The 27,325-nt window shown below is 39.7% G+C and overlaps 1 protein-coding gene across 1 annotated transcript in view; it reads left to right on the forward strand.

The window, feature by feature from the left end:
• Positions 1–604: 604 nt before the first annotated feature.
• The window catches only part of ppip5k1b (diphosphoinositol pentakisphosphate kinase 1b), a 67,746-nt gene continuing 41,025 nt past the window's right edge, over positions 605–27,325 (forward strand). The window contains 14 exon segments of the mRNA XM_051952394.1: positions 605–772; positions 11,866–12,334; positions 12,336–12,438; positions 13,944–14,078; positions 14,081–14,137; positions 16,989–17,079; positions 18,698–18,783; positions 19,177–19,331; positions 20,058–20,159; positions 20,325–20,486; positions 23,127–23,248; positions 24,109–24,210; positions 24,696–24,782; positions 25,782–25,857. Coding sequence (XP_051808354.1) covers positions 12,245–12,334; positions 12,336–12,438; positions 13,944–14,078; positions 14,081–14,137; positions 16,989–17,079; positions 18,698–18,783; positions 19,177–19,331; positions 20,058–20,159; positions 20,325–20,486; positions 23,127–23,248; positions 24,109–24,210; positions 24,696–24,782; positions 25,782–25,857 — 1,368 coding nt within the window. The 5' untranslated portion in view covers positions 605–772; positions 11,866–12,244.

The raw sequence follows: 27,325 nt of genomic DNA on the forward strand, positions 1-27,325 counted from the left end.
TATGAGAGTGTTTCAGTAGTGTGTGAGAGAGCGTTTCAGTGTGTGTGTGAGAGCGTTTCAGTAGTGTGTGTGGGAGCGTTTCAGTAGTGTATATGAGAGCATTTCAGTGGTGTGTGTGAGAGCGTTTCAGTGGTGTGTGTGAGAGCGTTTCAGTCGTGTATGTGAGAGAATAATTTTTCAGTTGTTTATGTGAGAATGTTTCAGTAATGTATGTAAGAGCATTTCATATGTGTGTGTGACAGGTAATTCCGAATAATGTCCCTGACAGCCCCGCATAACAGCTCCTGGATAGAGGGATTCGAACCTTGACATAAATAAATACATTTACACCATAAACTGATGCAGAAATGGCATAAATGGTTGTATGAAAATGCATCATAATGCAAGAAATGAAGTGCTTGGCCGTCCAAACATTCTCTCTGTGTGTCTACAACAGGCCTGTGTTTGTATTTCACTGTATTATTTCACAAAGGGCTCATCTCTCTCCTTGCAGGCTGCAGTGCTGCAGTGCGCCGCTGTTGCCGCTAGATGGCAGTGATGACGCACTTTCAAACATAAAACTTTATTTAAAAAATTATTTGAAAAAAAAAAACCGTGAAGAAAAAAAGAGAAGGAAGGAAGCCAAACAGAGTGGCGCTGACCGGACATGAACTTTACGGTGTAGCTCACAACTTCAGTCTGAGTTGAACTACAGAAAGGCAGCGGCAGCTTCCTTCAGCTCAGTGGAAACAAGGAAGAGAGCAGCCCGCTGACTCCCTGCTGTCTCCCGCCGGTGAGTCTGTCTCCGTCGCTGGCTGTTATTCTTTGTGTTTTCTCCTCTCGGCGGAGCTTTGAGTCCTGCGGTCGGAAAAAGTGGCATTTTGCGTTTGGTGCGGTATGAACAAAAGTAGACGAACTGTTGAACGTGTGGTAGGCGCAGTGAAAGTGTCAGCAGCAGTGAGGAGTTAGCAGGCCGACGCACTGCTTTATTATGAGCGTCTTTTTGTCCCACAGGAGCCACGTTTTTCTACTAAACCTCCCACTGGTTCATTCATTTCGTTGTGTGGAGACGTGAGACCATAGACTGTATATACAGTCTATGTGTGAGACGCTGGTTGTGGTTTTAAACAGGCTGCTGGACACCTGTAGTGTTTGGTCCAGATGTGGTCTGTGAACCAGCACTTTGTCAATGTAAGAAACCTGAAGTATCACCGCTGACCTCTTAGTGAATGTGACTTCAGTGTTCAGAATATTGCAAAGTAGAGCCTGGCCGAGCAAGATATGTTGATATACGCAGATATGATTGTTGTTGTTTTTTGCCAAACATAATGCAGAAAGCAATGTTTAGGTTGATTCAGAAATGGTGTCATCATAAGGTTTGTCCAGCACAGGGGCTCCACTGTTTACTGTCTGCAGCACATGTAGCAGAGTGTGTATAGTGATGTGGAGTCAAAGGGTGTCTTCAAAGTAAGCTTCTAACTAGTTTATGAAATAAAATGCTGGAAACTAAATAACAGTGACACCATCACTTCCCCTGGTCAGCATTCAACTATACTACACACAGATCAGATATGACATTATAACCACCTGCCTAACACTGTGTTGGTCCCTTTATGATGTTAAAACTCCTTTGACCCAGTGGGGCAATGGAATTCACTGCCAACATCCCAGTGCAGTGAATTCTATTGGTTACAGGGTGGGACCTATCCTGGCACATCCCACAGATGCTCAGTACAATTTGGATGTGGAGAGGGTGGAACCCAGCTGAACACCTTAGCTGTGTTTGTTCCCCAGACCACTCCTGAACAGTTTTTGTGGTGTTTCGGGGTGCATTGTCCTGCTGAGGGTGGCAGCTGGCATCAAGGCCTGCTGTTGTCATGGAGGGTGGAGGGTTGGAGGGTTGCTTGAGCTGTTTAGGAGGGTGGAACATGTCAAACATCCACATGAATGTCAGGACTCAAGGTTTCCCAGCGAAAGGTTGCATTATAACAAGATGATCGATGTTATTCATCTGTTAGTGGCCATGATGTTGTGGCTGACTGGTGTATATACATATGCAAAACAAATATCAGTCAATGTATTATTTTATAATGTGATTTTTTTTTTTACTCTTTAGAAATTAGCATCGTTCCCCAAGCTCCAGTATTAGTCGGGTTCTACTGCAAAGTTAGTGAGACCAACACAACTAATTTGATTAATTGCTTTGCAAAATAGCTCCTTATGGTGAACACGTATTTCACTTTGCCTGTCATTCAGCCCTAATGCAAAAATTAGTAAACATGATTCAGTAATGACTAGCCCTCTTATTAGTAATGAAGGTCCTTAGTGACACCCTTGTGAAGACTCTGAGATGAAATGCGTCTGTTTATCTATGTGTTAATGACGGATTTCTCTATTTAAAACAGTGCTTGGATACTCTTTGGACTTGTGACCAATATTAAGGACATCATTAATAAGAAGTTCACATTTTTACTGAGGACTAGCCTTATCCTTCAAGAGCAACTGACTTTGTATTTTCTGCATTTTTAAACTGCCAACATTATTCTTCCTGACCCAGTACAGCACCACCAATTTATTTGTTCATAATTTATAAACCACTTTTAAAAATAAAAGAGCTGCTGATATGGACTACAGTGAAAGAAAGAAACTATAAGATACTCTGAAAAAAATAGACATTTAGACAGTGTTTCTTTGCCAGAGAACAATAAAAAATAATAATGCTACAACACCATTATAACAGAATGTCATATAAAGTGGTCGAAACGCTCCAGTTGCCGCTTTGCTGTCAAACTGAAGTGATAGAGGACTGAGAGTATAATGAGAGTTAAACAAAAAAGCCAGAACATAAACAACAGTGTGGTCTTATGACAGGAAAATTGAAGAAACCATAAAATGGTTAATAGAGGTTTATTTTATTTTCAGAGTACACATAAACACTATTGTAGTGTCCTAAATCAAATTAACAGACAAAAAGAAAACTATTCTGCATCACCCGTGGGTCTGTTGTTCTTTATTAAATGGGCAAAGATGATGTGAAATTGTCACCTGTGTTCCATTCTTCAATTCCATCTGCTACATTTTACATTACATTTTTTTCCAACTCATCTGTTTATCTTTTGTTGTATTTCTGTGTTTTTGTTGCTGCTGCTCTGATTCTCCAGAGACCCTTATAAAGTTACATTTTATTGTAGCTCTGAAAGCTGTGTACTCGACCAAAGTTATTAATCAGAAGGTCTGGAGTGGGAAAAGAAAGTCTTTTATCTGTCCGCGTTCCATAAATCATCTTATAAACCCTGCATAGCTCTCATCTCCAGCAGTGAGTAATGATTTGGTTGATCACTGAGGACTAATGGGCCTGTTTTGCAGGGCCTGTGGTGCACCAGCAGCCGTTTATGAGCTCTGTTTTCAGTAATGACGGCAGTTTGTAGTTGCAAACAAACCTAATTTCTGAAGCGTTCACTGCATAATGGATTTATGCGTTTGTAGAAGCTGCTGTTCCGCTGGTAGCTGTATCCTGATAACATCACCAGCATGTAATCTGTCCCTCGGCGGTGATATTTTCAGGGCTGATGGTCACCTGCAACTCAGCAGCAGGTTTTATTGGATGTAATAATTCACAGCTTTGTTAATGATTTAGTCATAAATGCTCTCAAGATAACACACTCCTCTCGTGGCTATTCTTTTCTTCATAATGAAGCTGTGCTGCTGGGCTTTACCTTGAAAGTGTCAGTTCAACTTTCTTTTTACTGACAATTGATGTCATTCAGTTCTTCTTTTTCTTGTTCTTCAGTAGCCAACAATCATTAAATCTGTGCACCAGATATAATAGTCCATAACTGACAGATAAACTGCTGCACAGGGCGTCTCCATGTTTTTCATTCAGTATCTTATCAGTGAAGCAGTGATAGTGAATACGAGCTAATGAGCAGCTCCTCTCCATTATACCTGTGACACGGGTTAACTGTGGCAGACAGTCTCAAAGGTTAAAAGCCTTTTATTGGAGTCGTGTTGTTGATCTCCAGCCTGGCTGTGATGACAGAGTTGAGTCATCCTTGGAAAAGGACCCACAGGTTCCAGCTGGGGATGTTTTTAATCCGCCGTAATTTATTCATGGGTGATAGAGGCTTCTATCTTCTGAGGGGAACAATATAACTGACAGATGGGAGACTGTAGCGCTTGTTTGTTTGCTGATTTTTGTCTGGTTCCTCTCTCTGCCTCTTTTGTTTTGTCTTCATTTAAAGGAAATGTGAGTCAATTATGTTTCCAGTAGAACCTGCTGGTGTCAACAAATGACTGCATCTCAATTCAGTCCTGAACGCAGCTTGTGATGGCCTGTAAAGCACAGAAACAAGCTGTACTTTCAGGACTTTCATTACATTAGGTTAAGTGTCGCATTGTACCTGCACTGATGGCAACGTTACATTTGAAAAAAAAATGTCATTTTGATCTAATGTTAACTAGAAAAGCACTCAGAGAGCGCGGTAATCCTCCAAGGCTGTTTATTCCTCCATTTAGCATTGTCAGAAATGCAGCATTTCTTTTTTTAGAAACACAACACTTGTTTATTAGTTACTGATGATTAGAAATTACCGCAACATAGAATGTGGCCTTTTAATTTAGATTTACTCACAAACAAAATGACCTTGCACAGAGCACAGACGTGTGTTATGCATGTGTACGTGATGTACGGATACCGAATCATGCAAATATCTAGCAGGCGGTGGGAATTGATGGGACTCAGAAACCCTCTCTTACAATTTAATCAGTTGTTCTGATGAATAAGTCCTGATAAGTCCACAGTGGTGAATTTGTAGTTGGATCTTAATCATGCAATCATCAGCAGGCAGCTGATGTAGTTTTCAGTTGTTGTCATAGTTACAGTGCCGCTATCTCACAATGATACAGGAATCTTTAACAAATCCGTGGATCTAAACTATAAGTCACATCACTGAAAAATCGAATCACTTGGTCCTTGTGTCATTTCTGACTTTCTCTGAAATTTTCCTCGAAGTCGTTAGTCCGTTTTTGAGTAATGTTGCTAACAGACAGACAGACTAATGCCGGTTGTCACATAACTCCACACCTTTCCTTGGTGAAGTAATGATACACATACTGTAAATAATCCAGCACCAATAACCATGTAGTTGATACTCCAACATAATAATGTGTATTAAATCATAACATTCATTGCCACCTGCCAGATAACAGAAAAGAACAAGATGCAGTTAGATAGTAGTTGCTACAACACTTTGCAGCGGCTGCAGTCATCCAAAACCATGTTGGAGGAGCTGACAGGTAACAGCGAGACACAACTGTGTTCACTAGTTTCTGTCAGTGCCTTTGTTTCAGTTGCCATAGTACTGATGGCAGATTCCTTGTGGATCTTTAGGTCATCAGTTCATCTGGTTGTCTTCTCATTGTCCGTTGTGTGTAGTTGTTCTTCTGTATACTTTTCAAATTTTGTTTAGAGTCGCTCATCACTTTCCTGCATCTGCACTTTGATTGTAATTAATTTCCCCCACAGTACCAAAACACGCAGTGAACAAAATTAAAGATGAAAATGATTTAAAGCCTTGATATTATTTATAAAATTTTCTATAGCTGTTGAAATAATACCCTCATCGGGAATTCTTATCGTTTTGTGACAGCCTCTCATTCGATGCAATAAAACGATATTTTTTTCAGAATATAGAATCGAAACATAGATTTTACTTTTCTTTGGGAAAATAGTTCTTAAAAAATGCTTATGGTGTTAGTGTAGGTATATCAAAGACATAGTGATGCTGTTTGCTTCAGTAAACTAACGTTTAGTTTCAAAGAAGAACTGTGTGGTTAAAAATAAGGCTCAGTTGGGTTACTGGCCTGGCACAGACCTCCGCCAGGCCATCTCTCAATTGTACAGAGTCCTTCAAAAAAATCATGGATCCAGACGGTGATCCGGATCACCTCCAAAATCTAATCAATTGTTACTTTTGCTCTTCTGGACATTCTGTAAAATTTTGGTGAAAATCCGTCCATGACTTTTTGAGTTATGCTGTTAACAGACAAACAGACAGACAAACTCCGGTGATTACATAACCTCCTGACGGAGGTAATAATCAAAACCAGAATCATAATAATATCAGGTTTTGTTATTTTGTTTCATGGATTCCCAAGAAAATATCCTATTTTCAAAATGCCCTACTTTGGCTGTAATACATCTGCCTCTCTATATCTGTAGTCCATCTATGGACTCAAGGAGCATCTCGCCCACATCATTATCTGGGTGCTTGCACGTTTTGACTGGCTGTTAGTCACAACGTGCAACCACCCAGATAATGATGTGGGCGAAATGCTGCTTGAGTCCATAGATGGACTACAGGGGGATGAATGGTAAAAGGTCTCTTTTTAAATAAATACATATAAAACATAAATAAATAAAGGCATTTTGTGTTGGCTTGTTTGTGTTATTTTCTCTTCTGACACCAAGATTCAAATTTTTACTAGAAATATACATTGTTTCCAGATATTGGTTCATATCACTGTAGGCCCTGTGAGAACCATAGGGGTCGACTATTTGTTTAAAATCCTCACCGGCAGTGTATTCTGTTCTTTTGCTAACGTCTCAACCACCTGGGCTCAGGAATCCCTGAAATAAGATGATTTTGACAACCTTACAGGAACCTCCAAGGAAACAAATACTAGTATAACACAGCAGGAGCAGAGCACACCTGAAGGTCAAACCTAACTTTGTTAACAAAAGGTGTAAACAAAAATGATGCATAGGTGTTGCATCACTATCTGAACTGGAAATAGCTCTTTTGATATTCAGGATTTTGAGAGAAAAAACTCACAATGAATAATTAAGACTCGTTTGGATTTTGTCAGAACGTTAACCACCTATGGGAGGTGAGCAGTGACACAACTTGTTTGTGCACCATGGATACCTTCTAGATGCAAATCAGGTGTTACAGGAATTAATTTTCTGGGGAAATGTTGTTTTAGTATTCCGTATACCTGGAAAAATTATAATAGTGGTGTTAATTAATAATGAATGAAACCAATACACCAACTCTTCTCACTTCACGCTTCTTACTTGTAGTTATTTTTATTGGCAGAATAATCGGATCTATTCTGGATGTTCATTAAAATGTGCGTGATTAGAAGCAGCTGGTGTGAAGTCTTTGCATACATGTGTTTCTGCCCATCATGCTGTGTGTTGCTTGTGATGTAGTGGCTCTTTATCTTGCCAGCGCCAGCAGCATGCTAAAGGTCATGTCCTTGTCACAGCTGAATACTCAGAGGCTCAGTGGGAACACTCACAGCAGCTATAGGTATTTATTTACAAGTTTATCTCCGTTAGTGTTCTTCAACCCCGGGCCACAAGAAGAGCTTCCTCTGAGTTTAGTGCAGCTTGTCATCACCTTGGAGGATAGTAATGATGAGTTATCTATGGGTAGCACTGCTGGCCCTTGGCACCCAGCCCCCGTGCCGCGGCTCCACCCCTCAGTTCCTGTCTTGCGGAAGAGGACAGTTATTTCTGGGTACCAAGGTTAGGCTGGATCTGAGGTGAGATTCAGCAGAGGTATGTCCTGGCAGAAAGTCCAGAACAAGGGAAGACAGTGTCTGCTGTTTAGCACACAGAAAATTTCGCGGTGGCAGTAAAGTAATCTGCACTGTATGTGAGTGGAAGTGACTTTAAATAAGGTCCGACAGCCATTTAAAGACTGCATAGAGTGTACAGTTGGATTGTGGGCCATCACTGAGAGGTGATATGATCCACCCGCCTGTTTCTGGAGGCTTTTCCCCTCGAGTCAGCTGTTTGGCATTGGTGGAAGGGTCGGCATGGCGGTGGTGTTTATGCTTATGTGACACATGAACTGGATTTGGCCGTGTGGAGTGTTACAATCATCAGTCGGTTTCTGCTTCTCGCTTGGCTTCGTATCACACATTGCTGAGGGGCTGTGGCTGAGTTACAGGGGAATGACACAACAGCTTTGTTTCTTTATTGTGTGGTGTCAAATCACCTAACAGATGAGCACTGACACCCATCACACCTGCAAATGTTTGATGAATTTTGGCCATTGTTCATAGATAAACAAGTGTTGGATTTCTGGCACAGTGCCCTAAAGAGAAAATGCATCAACTTCTGTTGCTCTAGTGTGTTTGTAAGATATGAAGTGTTAAGTTGTTTCTCTGTTGCTGGAAAATGTTTCAAGGATTGTTGTGCTTACACAAGACAATGTTTGTTAATTAGTTGACTCAAAAAATCTTGCCAAAATCTTCTAACGCTGAGACTTTTCTTGGTATGCTCACAGAAGACAGTGTGCATCTACCACAGATGCATTTTAGGCACCCTCAAAGAGATTTAACCTGCACCAGAGGAATATTGCCAGCAGCCAAATGATAAGAAATGAGATTAAAACATAACATGTCCATTTTTAGACCAGTTTTTATTAGTTGAGATTTAATTTCTTCATGCATAGTACAAAATTTCAGTCCATTATGTTTTAGAAAATAACAGCTAATTGAATATATTTCAGTGGAATAAGGTACACAGACTGATCATGCTGACTGTCATGAGAGTCACAAGGCCTGAATGATGTGGTGCAGATATCTAACTGCGATTTTTCTGGCAGATAGTGCAGCCTGTTTTGCAGTTTCAGTTCAGTATTTACTGTGTAACAGATTTAAAACGTGATGGAGTATTAGCACATGAAATGTCATCAAAAGCATGACTGTCACACCTGAAGGCCTGCATGGATTTAAACAGCTGAGACAACAAATTGCAGATTTGCTAGTTGCACGGAATTTCAAACCATGATGTTGATTTGAAATATACCACTTGCTTAGCCGTGGTAGTCGCCCACCCAAGGCTTGTTCTAAAGCAGGAGAAAGCCTGAAGTGAAAGTAAAAGTATTTTTAAGACAGTGTGACATTTCAGATTTGTCACTTCCCACTTTTTTTCTGTGCTCTTGAGGTTTACTTCTTGTGCTTGCAGTTTGTTTGCATTCAGTGCCTTGTCAATATTTTTTTCTTGACCTAAACTGCCATTCAAAAGTTGTAGGTTGCTTAGAAATGTTCTTATTTTGAAAGAAAACTGTTTTTTCAATGTGTAAATGACTATTACGGGTTCTCACCAGGATTTTTTTTAACAGCGTAACGGCAGGTCCTCCCGCACGCGCATATAGCTTATATATATATACCGGGCTTTGCAAAAGTTCTGTTACACTTGTTGAGACATTCACAAAAATGAACGCAAAGATTTTTTTGGTGCAATAAGATAAAACTTTTGGGTGGCCACATTTCTGATTAATATTATCATTAACACATATATTGAAATATTTGGAAAATAAAAAATTATCTTATTGCACCAAAAAGTCTTTGTGTTCATTTTGCTTGCATTTTGCAAGTGTAACAGAACTTTTGCAAAGCCCGGTGTGTGTATATATATATATACACACACATATATATATATATATATATATATGTATATATATGTGGAAATTGGGGTAAATGACAGCGTAACGGCCCGTTACGACAGCGTAACGGCCTGTTATGCTGAAATGCGCTGGCGAGAACCCTGCTATTGTAGCTGGAAATGGCTGCTTTTTAATGGAATATCTACATAGGGGTATAGAGGAACATTTCTAGCAACACTCCTGCATTCTAATACTACACTGTGTTAGCTAAACATGTTAAAAGACCAATTGATGGTTCAAAAACCCTTATGCTAGCACATGGACAAAAGTATGAGGGTTAGGGTTAGGGTTTCATGGAAAGCATGAGGACTGTCTGAGTGACCCCAAACTTTTGAATGGTAGTCTATGTATTTAAAGTACTAGCTGTATTTGAATGGTGTATTTGCTATTTAAGATGATCAGAATGCTGCTTAATCAGTAGAACAACAAACAGCAGATATCTTTGTTTCCATTTCCCAGAATGCCTCTGTTTAAAAAAAGAAAAACAAAACACGGAAGGGGAAATTTCAAAACAATTGCAGAATCAGCTTCAGTGGTATTTTAGTAAGTAGCGAAGCAGGCTTGTGATGAGCACAACCATTAAATGTATAGAAGAACAGCAAACCAACTCAGGGAAAACTGACAAAATACACTTTTACACAATTCATAAAAGATACATCTGCATTGTGGTTTAACCATCTATGCACATGGTACTGCGCCTACAGTAAAGGTTACAGGTTGAAATCAGTCATATTTTCAAGGAAACTTTTATTAATATTTTAATGGCTTTTGTTCCGCCATTAAAAGCAGTGTTTCCACTTTTACGTATACCATATTTTTTCATAACTATTTTTCATAACTGATTAGCCATTAAGTCATTTTTCAGGGAAAATACCTGCTCATTGCAACTGAAAGTATTTGTATATATCAGTGAGGTTTAGGTGTAGGAATAATTACAGAATGGAGGTTGTGCCTTTTAGCAAGGGCAACAAATGAGCAGAATTTCATTTTATTAGATATATTTTAGGTTAGAAAGCTGCAAAATTTAAAGATGTCCATGTTCAAGTGTTTAAAAAATGTTATGATGTAATAATAATCATAAAAGTAACTGCATCAAGGCTGTTGATAACTGAGCGCATCTGAAAGTGAAATGCAAACCAGAATAAAGCAGTATAAATACACGACACAATAGAGGGACAGTCTAGTTTAGGCTCTGTTGTCATGGCAACAACACACAGCAGCCTGTCTCTTTGGAAAATGAAAGAGTTCACTTGGCTCATGTGGAGTAAATGAGGATTTTGTGAGTGATAAATGTGTAAATGTGTTAGTGGCAGGTGATATTGATTAGGAAATGAAGTGCCATTGATGGAAATGATGCTGATGCTCGTTTCACCCAAAGGAGTCTGGCTGAGTGAAATTTAAATCACCCATGGGGCCATCATGGGCTGATTGAAGCGATGTCTTTGATGTGAGGGAAACAAACAAACAGGCTATTAATTGAATCTGATTTAAACATTTGATACAATATTGGAGTTCCCTTTTTTTTTGTTTACACATTTCTCTGTGGTGTACACAAAAAGAATAAAGCTGGCATTGAATTCAATAACTGCATTATCACTGTGGTATTACATTCTCATTATTATCTCTTTTCGCTGATGTCTCATCTACCAGCACCTGAACTTTAGTTTTGCTTCCAGTTTTATTTCTATATCAACTAATTTCCTATTTATTTACTTTTATGCGTACATTATGCATTTGTCACAATGTTGTGAATTTCACAGTAATTGCTACTTGAGACACTAAGTATTTCACACAAATAAATACTTTTAAAAAAGTAATACTTTTTTGTTTTACAAGATAAGTAATTTTGTTTTACTGAACCTCCCATTCACAAAACAGGAACAATCATTTATCTATTCCTCTACTTCCATTTTAAACCAGGTGATTTACATTTTCTGGTTAATTATTGTGATGTCTCTTTGATGATGCAAAAACCTTAAGTGTCTGTAAATGCCATTTGACTGTGGACCGGGAAAACGATCAGTAAATAAAAACACAGTTATCTCGCAATTAAATATTTCAGTAGTCAACAAAACAGGGATACTTGGTCACAGAATTGGCAAACAGTCAAATATTTCTTGACTCCAGTGCTGCAACACGCCAGTTTCCTCAGGATTCAATGAAATGCTCTCCTGTTGCGTTGCTGATGTTACAGCCTTGACATTTATTTCACAGATGGTGGATGTAGCAACACTGCATTCCCCAGTACTGTAGTTTTTCAGATCAGTTCTTCTAGTTCACTCACATTGCTGTAACTGCCGTCTGCATCTGCAGTTAGTCGTGTTGTTCTGTTTGGTGTTTTACTAGTTTTCACCAAAAAGTTGCTGTTTTGAACTGGTTGCTCGACAAGTATCTCAAATTTCTTTTGTGCCATGTTTCTTCCTAGGGCAAGAACAATGGTGTGCAAATGTGAACCCGTGTGAAGAAGCACTCCTAGGCAGCGACATGTTTTCTCCCAGACCTCCTCTGTCCTGACCACAGGGAGTTTTACAACCAGGATCCTGATTGTCTACCTCAACACACGTGGAGTCCACTCCCTCTTTCCTACCTCCTCTGACAAGCCGCTGCTCTTTTTCTACCTCAGCACGTACTCTGTCGAAAGCTGTTATCAGCCAGCTCAGAAACGCCAACAGGACCCTTCACTTTATCACCAGGCTCTCAGGTGTCAGTCATCTAGCTCCGGTACAACGCTCGACTGGGTTTTTCCTGCTCAACAGCCATCACCGTTATCTGACTCCCTGCTGGGCGGGGCCCCTGAAGCAGCCATGCTACGTCGGGGTCTGTTGATGTCCGAACCCTGTGACGGACCAGGCAAGGGGAAGAACAGGGGGCGGAGTCACAGAGACGTTCCTCTGTTTTGTGGTTGGCTGTGAAGATGACGAACAGGACATGGGCCAAATGGAGGCAGGCATGAAGAACGAGATGTTTCGAGAAGAGGAAATGGAGGATGATGAAGATAGTCGGTGAGTCACAGGGGTACATTCAGGTGTACACGCAGCAGAGAGCCAAGTTCTCCAGTGTACACTTGCACAGTGGCGTGTAGTAGTAATTTGTTATGTTGTCATTTTAAAATTATTTTATGGTGAATCTTTTTCAACAAAAATGAATGATCAACTGCTGAAACAATGTTTGTAACTTCAGATAAACACTCATGAGCAGCATTAGTATTAGCTGCACATATTTACTAATAATTGTTTATTTATGCTGGAAAAGAGGAACAGAAACAAGAAGCCACAGTAATTGTAATTTGTTAGGGCAGTAACGTAAGCAGATCTGGACATTTAAAGAGGAAAGTTTTATTTGAGGTTGTATAGTGGAAAAGAAACAGAGACAAAAATATACAAAGATTGGCAGGAGGAGAGTGCAGTAGATAAACACCGTAAAGCCTCTGGGCTGTTGTGTACTCATGTTGCTATAAAAGGACCTTAGGTAGTGTTGTGTTAGCTGCTTGATTACCAGCCATGATATTGTCTCTGTGTTATGTCTGTCTTTGTTTTACATGCTCATCCGTCTACTGGCTTTGTTTAACAAGACAGTAGCACAGCAAATCTAGTAACAGCGTCTCAATTAATGACAAAAAGCTACATTGTGAAAATAATCTTGTAAACCCATTACATTTCAGATGGTATGAAGGTTTCCTTAGCAATATATATATATATTTTTAGTAATAGTTTTAACATTTGTGAGGTTTCAACACAGTTGCATGAATTGTAATATTTTCAGGTTTTTCAAAAAGGAGCAATTACTGACTTAAAGGTCCTGATAACAGTCCACAGACTGTAGAACCATTAATCATGAAAAACTGAGTTTCTGAAAAGAATGAAAGATTAAAGTCCTTTAAGCCTTTCCAGAAGTTGAAAAGTGATTTGAAGTTTGGCCTGAGGAAAAGGTCACATTGTTAGCTAAATCAGAATGGATAATCTGCGGTGCATTGGTGCTTTGTGGGCCTCTTTTACTGGTCATGCTTGATTGTACATGATTAGACTTCAAGCAGCAGTCTGTACAAATTACAATCTTTGTAACAAATTTAGAATAGCAATTGACTCCAACACAAACTTGGTTTCAGTGGCTTTGTTTATTTTGCTTCTATTTAATTAAAATAGAATATGGGCTTGGGTAACTCAGCGGGTTGAGCCAGTGACCCATGAATAAGGGCTGTAGTCCCAGACACAGCGGCCATGGATTGAGTCTGACCCCTGGCCATTTGCTGCATGTCATTCCCCAACTCTACTCCCCAATTTCCTGTCTCTGTTTCCTGTTTTTATAGTAAGGCTAAAAGCCCTCCCAAAAACCCCCCAAAAACAAATAGAACTTTTCAACATTTGTCCATCAGTGTTTATAGTCTGTTGAAGGTAATATTTTTAATAACAATCTCTTTAGGCCTCTACATTGTCCAGCCACTTTGGCATTTTTCTCCGTTCTTAATGACCCCTCTCATCTCTCTTTATCCTCTCTGTCCACCAGCCGTCGAGCGACAGATTGTGGTTGGCATATGTGCCATGATGAAGAAATCCAAATCCAAGCCCATGACTCAGATCTTGGAGCGCCTTTGTAAGTTTGACTACATTGATGTAGTCATATTTCCTGAGGAGGTGATCCTGGAGAACCCGTGGAGAGATGGCCCCTCTGCGACTGCCTCATCTCCTTCCACTCCAAGGGTAAACTTTACAATTGTTAATAGCATCCTGTTAGGGGAAATGGTGGCAGGAAGGTGGCCTGATGTTTAAGTGGTTTATAGAGGATGGTGCTTTAGGAACTTCACCTACAGGACATGTGGTGTCACCATCCAGGTACATTTCTGCCTGGTTTAAGTTGGATATGGTCTTCCATACTTGGGATTTAATCTTATTTTATATACAGGAACAAATCCCCTGGATGCTTGTGACCACAGACAACCTCAGTGTAAAAGAATAAAGCGACAGTAGAAAGTAAGAACGCAGTCTTGACCTGAAGTGTTTCAATTCGATTTGTGAGAACATTAAATTTAGGGTTAAGTAGTAAGATGCTTTGCTGCTGCAGTAACCAGTTTATCTTCATACTGAGATGGGCATCTGATGCTTGAATGAAATTACATTGCAGTTTCTTTCTGCAGCAGCATATAAATCTGTTCTGTCGAAATAAATATTCCATGTCCTCTTGAGAAATACAAATACAAAAAAGATTTACCATATTTTAGAGAGCATGCCAGGTTTGTGTCAGGCTGACAGCAACCAGTACCAGTTTATGAGAGTGTCTCAGTGGGCAACATGAGAGACTTGTGAGATTGGAAATATCCTTTAAAGGCTTGTAATGAATTTTTGTCCTCAGGCTACCATGTCTGGTCTTCAAAAAAAGCCTTCCTAGACAAATATGATCGATGCACCTCTCCAAGTAGGCATTCTTTATCGTACATGATGTGAACACGTGGCACACACACATTTGCATTTAAGCATTAAGAGTTCAAACATGACGTTACAATGGCACCTGTTGAGATGCGGGCAGCAAATGAGCATTCAGTTCCTTTAGTTAGAAGCAGGAAAAAGGACAAGAAGAGGAAATGAGTGACTTTGACAAGAGACAATTGTGATGTCAGTATTCCCAAAAGAGCATGTGTTTTGTTCCCACTATGCAGCAGTTAGTACTTGCCAAACGTGGTCCAAAGAAGGATAGTTGGTGAATCAGTGACCCAGCAACAGGGTCATAGAGACCTGAGGCTCACTGATGTGTGTGGATGGATTTAAAGCTGGTCTAATGTGGTCTGATCGCACCGAATGTTGCACAAACTGCTGAAAACCTTAATGCTGCTATTATAGAAAGGTTGTCAGAACACACAGTGCATCACAGTGTCTATATACACTGTACCTAGTCGCATGAGTGTTAGTTCGGAGCTATGGAACATGGGGAATTTTCTGTTGGGAAACATTGGGTCCATGTCATTGTTACAGTAACATATAAAGCCTGTTTTTGGCATTTTTGTAGACGATTTACACCCTTCCATGGCAACAATATTCTCTTTCAACAGGATAATGTTCCCTGCCACGCTGCAGCCGTGGTTCAGGAATGTTCTGAGGACATGACGAACAGTTCAAGGTGTCGACTTGGCCTCCAAATTCCCCAGATCTCAATCCCATCAAGTATCTGTAGTATGTGCTGGAAAAACAAGTCTGATCCATTAAGAGCTCACCTCGCAACTTCCAGGACTTAAAGGATCTGCTGCTAAAATCTTGGTGCCAGATACCACAGAACGCATTCAGAAATCTGTAGAGTCCAGGCCTTGACAAGCCTGATTTTTCCTTCTGACACAGTGGGCCTGAGTCAGATCAGTTGGTCACAAGGGGCATGTTTTCCACTCTATTTTTAATTTCATGTAATGTTTGGAGTGTTGCTGTCGGTTAGAGGAATGTATGAATCCCATGTTGTTATTTGAAAGCTAATATTTCTTTAAAAAATTACATAGACATGTGTGTTGTGCTCTCAGTCAGAGCGGTACAGAGAATGTATGACAAACACCTGCAATTAGCTAACTGAACTCAAGACTTTAACATCAAATGGGTTATTTGCTACCGTATGTGACCAAAATCCCCACATTTGGTAACATCCCGTGAAAACATTACATTAAGAGACATTCAATCAATTGCTGACCCTGAATAAATGTTAATTAATTTTAGCCACATCAGGAACAAGTAAAGCACTCAGAGAGCACAGTGCTCCGTCAAGACTGCTCAGTTGTCGTATCGGTAAACAACGGCTGAAATCTTGAGAAAATTGTGCAGAAATCACAGCGCTATAGAAAGTGGTCATTTAGTATAGATGTACCCACAAACAAATTGACCTTGTGCTGAGCACAGGCGAATCCTGAATTGCGTGACCTAAATATGTAGCAGATGGTGGGAATCGATGGGACTTAGAAACATCCCCACTATCGAATCAATTGTTCCTTGTATTATTTCAGATGGATAAGTCCTGATAAGCCTTCAGTGGATTTGGAGTAGGGTCGCAATCGTGATCGTCAGCAGGCAGCTGACGGAGTGTTCACTTGTTGTCATAGTTTACAGTGATGCTGCGTTGCTTCTCGCGATGATACAGAAATCTTTAACAAATCTGTGGATTCAGACTATAAGCTGCAGCACTGCCAAAATCTAATCAGTTGGTCCTTGTGTCATTTCTGACCTTCCTAAAAACACCATCCAAATCCATTAGTCTGTTTTTTGAGTAATGTAGCAGAGAGACAGACAAACGTACACCTATCGCCACATAATTCCGCCGTTCCTTGGTGGAGTAAAAAATAGTGTTCATCGAAGTTTTTCATATGGAGTCTTTGTAGTAAGTATTTTTCTGCTCTTGAAATAAATGTAAGAAAAACTTACAACCAGTCTCAAATGATGATTGAATATGGTGCAGCAAATACAGTTGACTCAGTCTCTGTTGTGTATCAAAAATCATCATCCTCACATCAGTCATGTGTGAAGGCTGGTTGAGCTTGGACTGATGGACATAATGAATGGTTCTGATGCACTTTCTATTTTTCAGGTTTCCCTCTGGACAAAGCTGTGGAATATGCCAAGCTCAGGAATCCACTGCTCATCAATGATCTCAACATGCAGTATTTCATTCAGGACAGGTACGGTTTGAGCAGGCAAACACAGAGTTGGCTGAGAGATTTAAAAATAGGCTTTTTGTTGCTCATTTTTCCAAATGATTGAATCCCATAAGATAGTGGCCACACATACAACTCAAAATAGAACCCTGTGAAGGAATGCTTTATTAATCTCACACCCGGCAAATTTCTGCCTGCTCCAGCAACGTGTGTGTTCACTCCAGCCTGCACCCACAATTCACTCCTATACCATATGAAATTCCAGTGACTTTGTTTCTTCTCCTGTCTCATGGTTAAGACACATTATTTTAACTTGTAAATTTGATAAAGAGGTCTGGACTTTTGGTAATACTGTTGCAAAGTTACAATTTTATGACAATTTGTTACTCTAAGGCAGCAGGTAAACATTTCTTACATTTCTCTGTAGTTGTAGTTCTCTATCTTGTTCAGTCTGTGCAGGAAGAAGTGCTTTATCTTTGAAGGAGAGCTTGCCTTGACTAATGAGAACAGGGCAAATGTTGCCTCAACCAACAGCTGGCAGATTTATAGGAACAGTTTTATAGGAACATTTCGTACACTTGTTGCCACAAAGTCCTATTCTGTTCCATCTGTCAGTAATGAGTTGGAAATTCATTCATTTTGTGTCAACCTCTATCTTTCCGATGGTTTTCTATTCAGGATTCTTTAAGTGGTGAGTCTCTCCTTTATTGTAACTCTGAACGAGTACGATGAGTCTTAGTGGCCAAGAGCCATTTAGACACATCAGGAGCCATTTGTAGACTTTTTGGCAGCCTGAGGATAAAACTGTTCTGTAGAAACCACAGAGATCCCTAGAAATTGTGCTAAAATGATCTGAGTTCCTTTCATCCAAACCAGGATAGGAGTTCCACCTCCCATATTTTTTGTGTCAGTTAACCTGCGACAATTTTATTCTTGCTCTGGTGGCAATCATTTGTGAATATTAGCATCTGTCTGTCATGTTCCTCATGCAAAACACACACCTTCATTGAGTTCACTGTCTCCTGCCAAAAGAAAGGTTGTTGCTAGAGATACGTACCCGTAGCCTGTGGACTACGGATACGGCACTTGCCATTTGCCAATCAGATACGCGAGATCTGGTCACGTGACTCCCGGTAGACGCTAGCAGTACGGACCCGTAGCATCTGTACTACAGGTACGGACCCTAAACCTGACCCTAACACTAACCCTAACCTTAACCTTTGCTTACCTTTCACAGTTTGCAGTGGTTAGCAGCTTCTTGACTCGCAAGACTTGCGTACGGGTCCGTATCTGTCTGGCAAATGGAAAGTGCCGTATCCATAGGCCATAGGCTACGGATACGGGTCCGTATCTGTAGACACTACCAAAAAGAAAATGCAATTGCAAAATTCTTTATTGCGACCAACTTGTTTGCACTTGTAAATTTTTCCTACCTAATCAGACGAGCGAGTGGTGATGTGATGAAAATGACATAATTGCTGTTATCCCTTTAATACTGTATATATGCTGTATTCTATTTTAACATCGTTAAATTATGTTAAACACACACACACACACACACACACACACTACAGCTATTCACATTACCTCAAATAACTTTTTTCTTAGAGGTTATCTATAACAGTCTTTGATTCCCAACCAGGAGGGAAGTGTATCGGATCCTACAGGAAGAGGGTGTTGACCTACCTCGCTATGGTGTGCTAAACCGAGACCCTGACAATCCTGAAGGTGAGCAAGAGTTTTTACTTTGGGTTAAAAAAGGTACTTGTGGAGATCAGCCAAAACAAAAGCCATCATTCCATGACAAATATGTCAGATGAGTCATCTTTCAAAGAACAGTAGCACACAGGACATCAGTAACCTAATAATGAGCGAATCATTTTACTTTCACTGGTCAACACAACAACTAGAAGCTAGTTTGTTTGTGTACCGCTCCTTTTTGTCTCCCAACAGTTACAGACAGCTTTGGTTTGACTGCATACTGATAAATATGTTCAACATACTGATGTGTTTGCCCTGCTTGTATTATCACTGTTGCTTTTCAATATTGTCCTTGTATTTTATGGATCTTAAAGATTTCATGGCAAATTGAATTTAAAACTTAGATCTTGCTGTGTGCAGAGTGTAACCTCGTAGAGGGAGAGGACCATGTTGAGGTGAATGGGGAGGTGTTCCCTAAACCCTTTGTGGAGAAACCTGTTTGTGCAGAGGACCACAACGTCTACATCTATTACCCAACGTCTGCTGGAGGAGGCAGCCAGAGACTCTTCAGAAAGGTAACTGTCTCCTAAACAAAGAGAGAAAAACATCGCTGTCAGACAGCCTCATTTAGAGACTACAAACAAGGAAGCAAGAGTTCAAATTAAGTTAAGACACCAACACTTTTACAGTCACGCCAACACACCGTCCTGCCCACACACATACACACATCCCAAAGGGATCATTTTTACAAATTTGGCAGTATTTACAAAATTGACAGTTCATGTGTGTCCATAGCAGCAGCCAGTGATATAAAGTGCACATCAGTTAAAGTGACCTTGGGAACTGATAAATCATTTGAATACTGAAGCTAGAACTGAAAAGACTAAAATTTGTAATGTGCAGAAGTGTGTGTATATCCTTATCAGCATTCTGACAGCTTGTGGAACGAAGCTGTTGATCAGACTGGTGGTTCTGGCTTTAATGCTCCAGAAACGTTTGCCTGATGCCAGCAGTTCAAAGAGTTCAGGAACACACACAGATGATTTTGATGATGATTTTGAACTTAATAAATTAAAGATTTGCTGTCCCTATATGCCAGTAGGTAACATGCTGATGGCATGTGTTTCTTTCTTTAATGACGTACTAAAACAAGCAGGACTGCACTGGCAGGCTGTATATGCTGCAGGGTTAGCTTTTAGGTAATGAGCCAATCAGAACTGCATACCTGCTGTAAAGGTTGTGTAATGAAGTCAAACAACCTAAACACTTTCTTAATACCCTTCTTTGTCTCTTTGCTGTAGATCGGAAGTCGTAGCAGTGTGTACTCCCCAGAAAGCAGCGTACGAAAGACTGGATCCTACATCTATGAGGAGTTCATGCCAACAGATGGTACTGATGTGAAGGTACTGTGGATGTTAGATCGCTTCTTTTTGGGTGCAGGTTTATACCTTGTTGAGTTGATTTGGCTGCAGTGGCTCATACTGTTGAATCCTGCAAGTTAAGTATAAATATTCTGTATCATCTGCTCTGAGGCATTTTCTGTGTTCTTTGGCCTGTGTGTGTTGCAGGTTTACACAGTGGGCCCCGACTATGCCCACGCTGAGGCCAGGAAGTCTCCGGCGCTGGATGGGAAGGTAGAGAGGGACAGTGAGGGGAAGGAGATCCGTTACCCCGTCATGCTGACTGCCATGGAGAAACTGGTGGCCCGCAAGGTCTGCCTGGCCTTCAAGGTAAAATGAAATTACAAGATTCCCATGTTTTAATATAGTACAATATCACATGGAAACAAGGAAAGATCCATTTTTAAGGTGGTCAATAAACCTGATTTTTATTTTTTATTTTTTTGAAGACTGCATTATTTGTAGACTTGTGGTTCTTTTCTTGTCCCCTTTCACTGCTCCCGTTACCATTAGTGGTCACAAACTAGGTACATTTGAACCTCAATACCTGCTGGCATGTTTGAAAGGCGTGCTTATATTATAATGTTGCACTATTTATAATAGCCAGCAACTGTAAGAGCAGAGAGTATCACTGCTTTTTCCTACAGTCCTTGAACTATTCTGTGACGTGTCGTTCAGGAAACTTAAAGGGGAACTTCAGTTTTTTTCAACCTGGGGTCTGTTTTCATGTCATTTCATACATGTGAGTGATGGAGAAATGAATTTTCAACATAGCTCCAGTATTTAGCCAGGCAGGCAGCTTCGCAGCTCAACTAGCATCTCAGCTAGCGAAAAGTATGGGGCAAGAGGCCCCCCCGCGTCAAAGTCCGCCCTAACGTGCTTTTTTCCCCCACACTGACCGGCTCGGATAGTCTCAATGAGTGTCCCACAACATACTAGAGATGAGAAGTGAACGAAAACCTCCACATTACCTGGCGATCGCTCTTTGTTGTGGTCTGTATCCGAAGCTCAGGATGCTAGAAAGCAAATCTCGTTTCGGAACGAGATTTGCTTTCTAGCGTCCTGAGCTAGCTGCTCCTAGCTGAGCTGCTAAGCTGCCTGCCTGGCTAAATACTGGAGCTATGTTGAAAATTCATTTCTCCATCACTCACATGTATGAAATGACATATGAAAACAGACCCCAGGTTGAAAAAAAACGAAGTTCCCCTTTAACCAAGCCAAGACTGTAATTGACAATTAACCCTTTAAGCTTCAGTCAATTCCAGCCGTTTTCAGTACAAAAAATCGCTAATATTCTATTTTTAAATAAAAAAATTACGAAAAATACGGGGAATATTGGACGCACATCGCGAGGTGCATTTCCTTGAAAACGACCGATTCGTGGATTTTATACCGACTTCAGGACATGTTTTGGATAAAATAGTTTACTGGCTTGTGTTGTCTGGATGTAAAAGGTTGGATTATGGCCGTTTTTTGTGGAATCTTTTTTTTTGTGTGTAATAATAAACCCGGAAATGTGAGTCGCGCTGTGTACGTTGAAGCCGTGTATAGAGAACGGATGGATGAATATTCGTTTTTGTCGGACAAATGTGATTTTCTCACCCGCTGTGGTAATCGCATCTGAAAGTGGTTTATACCGGCGGATTCATGAGAATCTAAGCTTTCCATCGGCGTATAGTGTTTGTATAATCGTGTTTGCAGCCGTCGGACATTCTTGAAATTCCTATGCAAATTAGTAGGTGTACCGCCGGCGGTACACCTACGACGCACTGAAGCGTAAAGGGTTAACTAAATCACTTTATTCCATGTGTGCCATTTAAAACACACTGAAATGAAATCGTTTAGTTTCACCAGATTTTGTTAAAAAAAATAAAAAATTGTGTTTCATGGCACAGCCTTAAACCATTAGTGACACAGCTGTGTCAGCAAACATATAACAGAAATTCAGGGACTTTTTGTATTTTTTCTACTGCACGCTGTGTTTGTGGAGACTCCAAATTAAATATATAATATGATGCAAATACATCAAAACATTACACAAATGTTGTTGTTGAATAGGGGCTGCTGAACGCCTTTTTTTGTCCTGAAACCTATTGTCATCATATGATAATTATTCATGTCACTGTTTTGTACAACATAATACAGTGTAGTAAGCATACAAAACAGTTTGCTGGTGCTGACTCCTTTAACACTTTTAGCTCATTAGGGATGGCTCAGTCAATTAAAAAAAAAATGTCTGAACTCCCAACTAACAAGTAAACAGAGCTACAGCACAAGGCACAGAAATAAATCTATTATTCATGAGTCCTTGTTATTGTAAGTACAGCTCTTTGTTTTGTGATTATATGTGTTCTACATTTTCTCAAAGGCAATTGTTTGATTTTATTATGAGCCAAATGCAAAATGAAAACACTCAAGTTTATTAGTGGTTTCTATTTTGATGTTCAAGTCAAGTCAGTTTTATTTGTCAATTTACTTCACATGCATTAAACATACAAAGGAATCAAAATTGCGTTGCCCGCTGTCCCATACGGACAAGTGTAAAGACAGGACAAACAGTAACGTGCACAGACACAACAAAACACACAAATTAGAGAAAGAAAAAATAAGTAAATAATAAAAATGCTAATAAAGGCACTGTGGTTCTTATAAAAGACAAGATAAGATAAATATATGGTAGTGTACTGTGAGGTAGGTTTGTTGTGCACGGTCAGTGAGTCCAGAATCCAGTTGCAGAATAAGTTGCTGAGTCCCAGTTGACCAGTTTGCTATGGTGCAATGGTGGTGCAAGGTCAGTAATAATTTAGCAGCATGTTGACATGCTTTGTGCCAGATGTTCACTAATTGTGCACGACAAATCATCATTCCAGACAGTCATTTTGTGCTTTTTTTGTTCTGTTCTTATCATCCTTTACATTCAAAGTTCTCTGTTTCCTTCATTGCTTGATCCCTTTTTGTGTGTGATTTTAGCAAACTGTATGTGGGTTCGACCTGCTCAGAGCCAACGGCCATTCCTTTGTCTGCGATGTTAACGGCTTCAGCTTCGTCAAAAACTCAATGAAATACTACGATGACTGTGCCAAAGTCCTGGGGTAGGTGACCACAGTTTACACAGTATTAAACACTAAACTGTCCATAGGCAAGAACACCATGTGAAACAGCCAAAACAGAAAACACGTGCATAGGTACCGTAGTGAGCAAAGACCATTTAATGAAGCTTTAGAAAATACATGTACAATACATTAAAAATACTGTGAAAAGGTAGAGTGACATCAACAGCCAGTCCAGAGCCCACAGAAAACATGAAAAAATGTGTTCATACAGAAAGATCAGAGTAGTGATCAACATGTGTTCCATATCCTGCTGTGTAGTCGTCCCTCTTTGGTTCAGGATTACCTGACACGTCTGGCCCTTGGTAGCATTTTCATGCTGTAGCTCCAAACTAAATATTGCCTTCATGCTGTCATGTTTTCATTTATCAGCGCTCTGGGCAGCTCGGAAGGTCCTGCTGTCAGTTTTGCAGCTTATTTTATTTCTGATTTATCACCTCTCTTCCAGGCAAAATAACTGAAGCTTTATGACTCATAAATTTTCCAAATTGAAGCTGTGAGACAGGAAACGTAGCTTCCTTACAATGATGGATGCTCATGTTGTGGTGGCAAAGCCCTCTCAGGAACTCATCTGATTTGTTTGGCACAAAACAGGCTGGAGCTCTGTGCAAACACAAAGTTAACAGGACAATATTTTGGTTGCTTTATAACGTGCAGTTTCACCAGTGAAATCTGAGCTACAATTTTGAACCGTGAATCAAAATATTAAAATGAATCTGACAGACACAAGGAGAATGAAAATGTATGTATTTGTCTCAGTCCTTTTCCTGTGTAATATTTATCTTTAAACATGATTTCAGTGCTCTTTTTATGTATGTTTTTGCTTTTGTCTGGCTCACCAGGAACATGGTAATGAGGGAGTTAGCCCCCCAGTTCCACATCCCCTGGTCCATCCCCATGGAGGCTGAAGACATCCCCATCGTCCCAACAACCTCAGGAACCATGTACGTACTGAAAAACTAAATACTGCTTGAAAAACTATTTCTTTTTAACTAAATGTTCCAAAATTAAATGTTAAATAAAGGCTGTTCCATTTTAACATATCTGACATTACCATGATCTGTTGACTTAAAACTAGTTTCAGTTGAAAGGTTTCTTGCTGTTTTTGTCATTCTTAGTCAAGTTTACACTGAAAATATGTCTTATTTGGATTATACAAATTTACAAGAGGACACCCATGCTTTTGAGTTGGTTGGACAAATAATGTCACTGGAAAACACCTGTCGCACATTAACAGGCAGGAATTTGGGACCACTCATCCTCTGACCTCTTCTCAAACTTACAAACTCTTCAGTTAGTCTTAAACCTCTTCTGTCACGCTGATATCAGTGACACTCTTCATGAACAGCAGTCTTTGTGTTAGAGCCAGTGAATGATGGTCCAATAGTAATATTTTTGCTGCTTTTTCTTCTCCCTTTAATGTTTTCAGGATGGAGCTGCGCTGTGTTATTGCAATCATCAGACATGGTGATCGCACACCGAAGCAAAAGATGAAAATGGAGGTTCGACATCCTCTGTAAGTCTCCCAGATTTGACCCTAAGATGTCTCTCCTTCTCTCAGTAAATACAACCATTCAACTAAATATTGACTTTGTTGTGAAATGTTTTTGCCAAACAGTGCGTCTACGGGCAGATTTATTTGAAAGTGAATTGTGTGTTAACTGAAATGTGAAAACTTAAGGACTTTAAACCCCTTAAAAGTATTTTTTGGGTGTATTTGCTGAACCTAAAATGTCTTTTGAGCCATGTAGCAAAATTATAATGCCATAACTCTACAAAATCCATAATTTTTTGTTTCATGACTGTTAATTGCAGCTGAGTTAACCCTTTTAGCTTCAGTCAATTCCAGCCGTTTTCAGTACAAAAAATCGCTAATATTCTATTTTTAAATAAAAAAAATTACGAAAAATACAGGGAATATTGGACGGGCATCGCGAGGTGCATTTCCTTGAAAATGACCGATTCGTGGATTTTATACGACTTCAGGACATGTTTTGGACAAAATAGTTTACTGGCTTGTGTCATCTGGATGTAAAAGGTTGGATTATGGCCGTTTTTTGTGGAATCTTTTTTTTTGTGTGTAATAATGAACCCGGAAATGTGAGTCGCGCTGTGTGCGTTGAAGCCGTGTATAGAGAACGGATGGATGAATATTCGTTTTTGTCGGACAAATGTGTTTTTCTCACCCGCTGTGGTAATCGCATCTGAAAGTGGTTTATACCGGCGGATTCATGACAATCTAAGCTTTCCATCGGCGTATAGTGTTTGTATAATCGTGTTTGCAGCCGTCAGACATTCTTGAAATTCCTATGCAAATTAGTAGGTGTACCGCCGGCGGTACACTGAAGCTTAAGGGGGTAATAATGACCTCCTCATTGTGTCAGTTAGCATATTTTCTGCTATCACAATAATGAATGCAAACATGGCATTTTTGGCAAAATTTTCAATGCGACGTGGAGCATAAATTGACAGATGATTAGTTCATCCTGTTGTTTTGCTCTGTTTATCTGACCAGATTCTTTGAATTATTCGAGAAGTACGGAGGATACAAGACGGGAAAGCTAAAGCTCAAAAAGCCCAAACAGCTGCAGGTGAGTGAGGCTGGCTCCAACCTCTTGCTTCTTTTTCTCACGCTCGCTCCCCTCTCCTCTTGTGTCTGTTTGTTGTCACGTTGTGACTGAATCATTTTTAACAATAACAAGGGGTTTGCAGACAGGATATCGAAATGCTCGCATATATTACACTATGTAATTATGATCCCTTATAATTATTACGGATCGCAAACGATTATTGTTTTGTTGTCTAAATATTTATAATGAGCTGTCTGAATCCACTCACACACTGCATTCATCCTGTCATTGCATCAAATGTTTTTAAACTGCCATCTTGCTTGCCTTTCTACTTCTATGATGTTCAGTCAGAACATTCCCGGAGTGTGTGTTTACTCTGGGAGTGAATGTAGTGTAATAAGTTTAGTGTTCATGTTTGGATTTTTATCTCAATTAAATGTTTAAATGAAAGTGTAAAATTTATTCATTCTTCTAATTTTCCATTTTTGCGACTGAAATCTGTTCTATTGTCCTTTTCTGTGTATGACGTTTGAGGCACATTACTATGGTAGCCTACCAACCTTATTCCTCTAGTGGTATCTGTGTGTCTGCTTCTTCCACTGTTCCATCTCAGTAGACTAGGCAGACTCAAAGGTCTGGATCACAGCAGGTCGTCTGCTGTACCTGCATGGTGAATCTCCCTCAGCACATTTTAGAAAATGTGAAATATTATGTCCTTGTGACTGGACCAGACCATTAGCGCCCAGAAGAGCACAGCCAACCACAGACCCAGTAGCACAGCCACATTCTGTATGTATCTGAGCTTGCACTATTTTACCAGCCACTTTATTTTTGGAGCGTTTGGAGACATATGAACATTAGTCATAAACTGGAGCTTCATGCTTCATGACTAACGGCCATCAGCACATGACCATATACATAGTATATAAGTTAGAAAAAAATGATAAAAGTTAAAACCTTTGCACAGCAGATATATCATAAGTACAAAAATATTAATGTAAATAATGAAAAATGCAGACACATTTACTTTTTAATTATTTTATTAATGCCTAACATATATAATACCAGTCAAAAGTTTGGACACAACTTCTCATTCAATGGTTTTTATTCAGTTATTTTCTACAAGACATCCAAACTATAAAAGAATACATATTGAATTATGATGTAAACAAATAAGTCTTAATCTTCAGTATTATTGTAGAATGTAGACAATTATACAAATAAACAAAAAGCACTGAATGAGAAGGTGTGTCCAAACTTCTGACTGGTAGTGTAGGCTAAGGCAATCAATAAAAAATTGCCTGGTCAGATGACCTATATAACAATAACTATTATATGGCTGCACAGCTGGGTCTGTGGTTGGCTGTACGTTACTCCCTTTGGAGCTAATGATGCATTCCAACAACAGCACAAAATGCAGAAATGGAAAATATTAACTTGTTTTTTGTCAAATTCTGAAACAACAATCCAAATGTGAACATTTGAGAAT

The sequence above is a fragment of the Acanthochromis polyacanthus genome, chromosome 8 (assembly GCF_021347895.1).
Source record: "Acanthochromis polyacanthus isolate Apoly-LR-REF ecotype Palm Island chromosome 8, KAUST_Apoly_ChrSc, whole genome shotgun sequence".
Lineage (NCBI taxonomy): Eukaryota > Metazoa > Chordata > Actinopteri > Pomacentridae > Acanthochromis > Acanthochromis polyacanthus.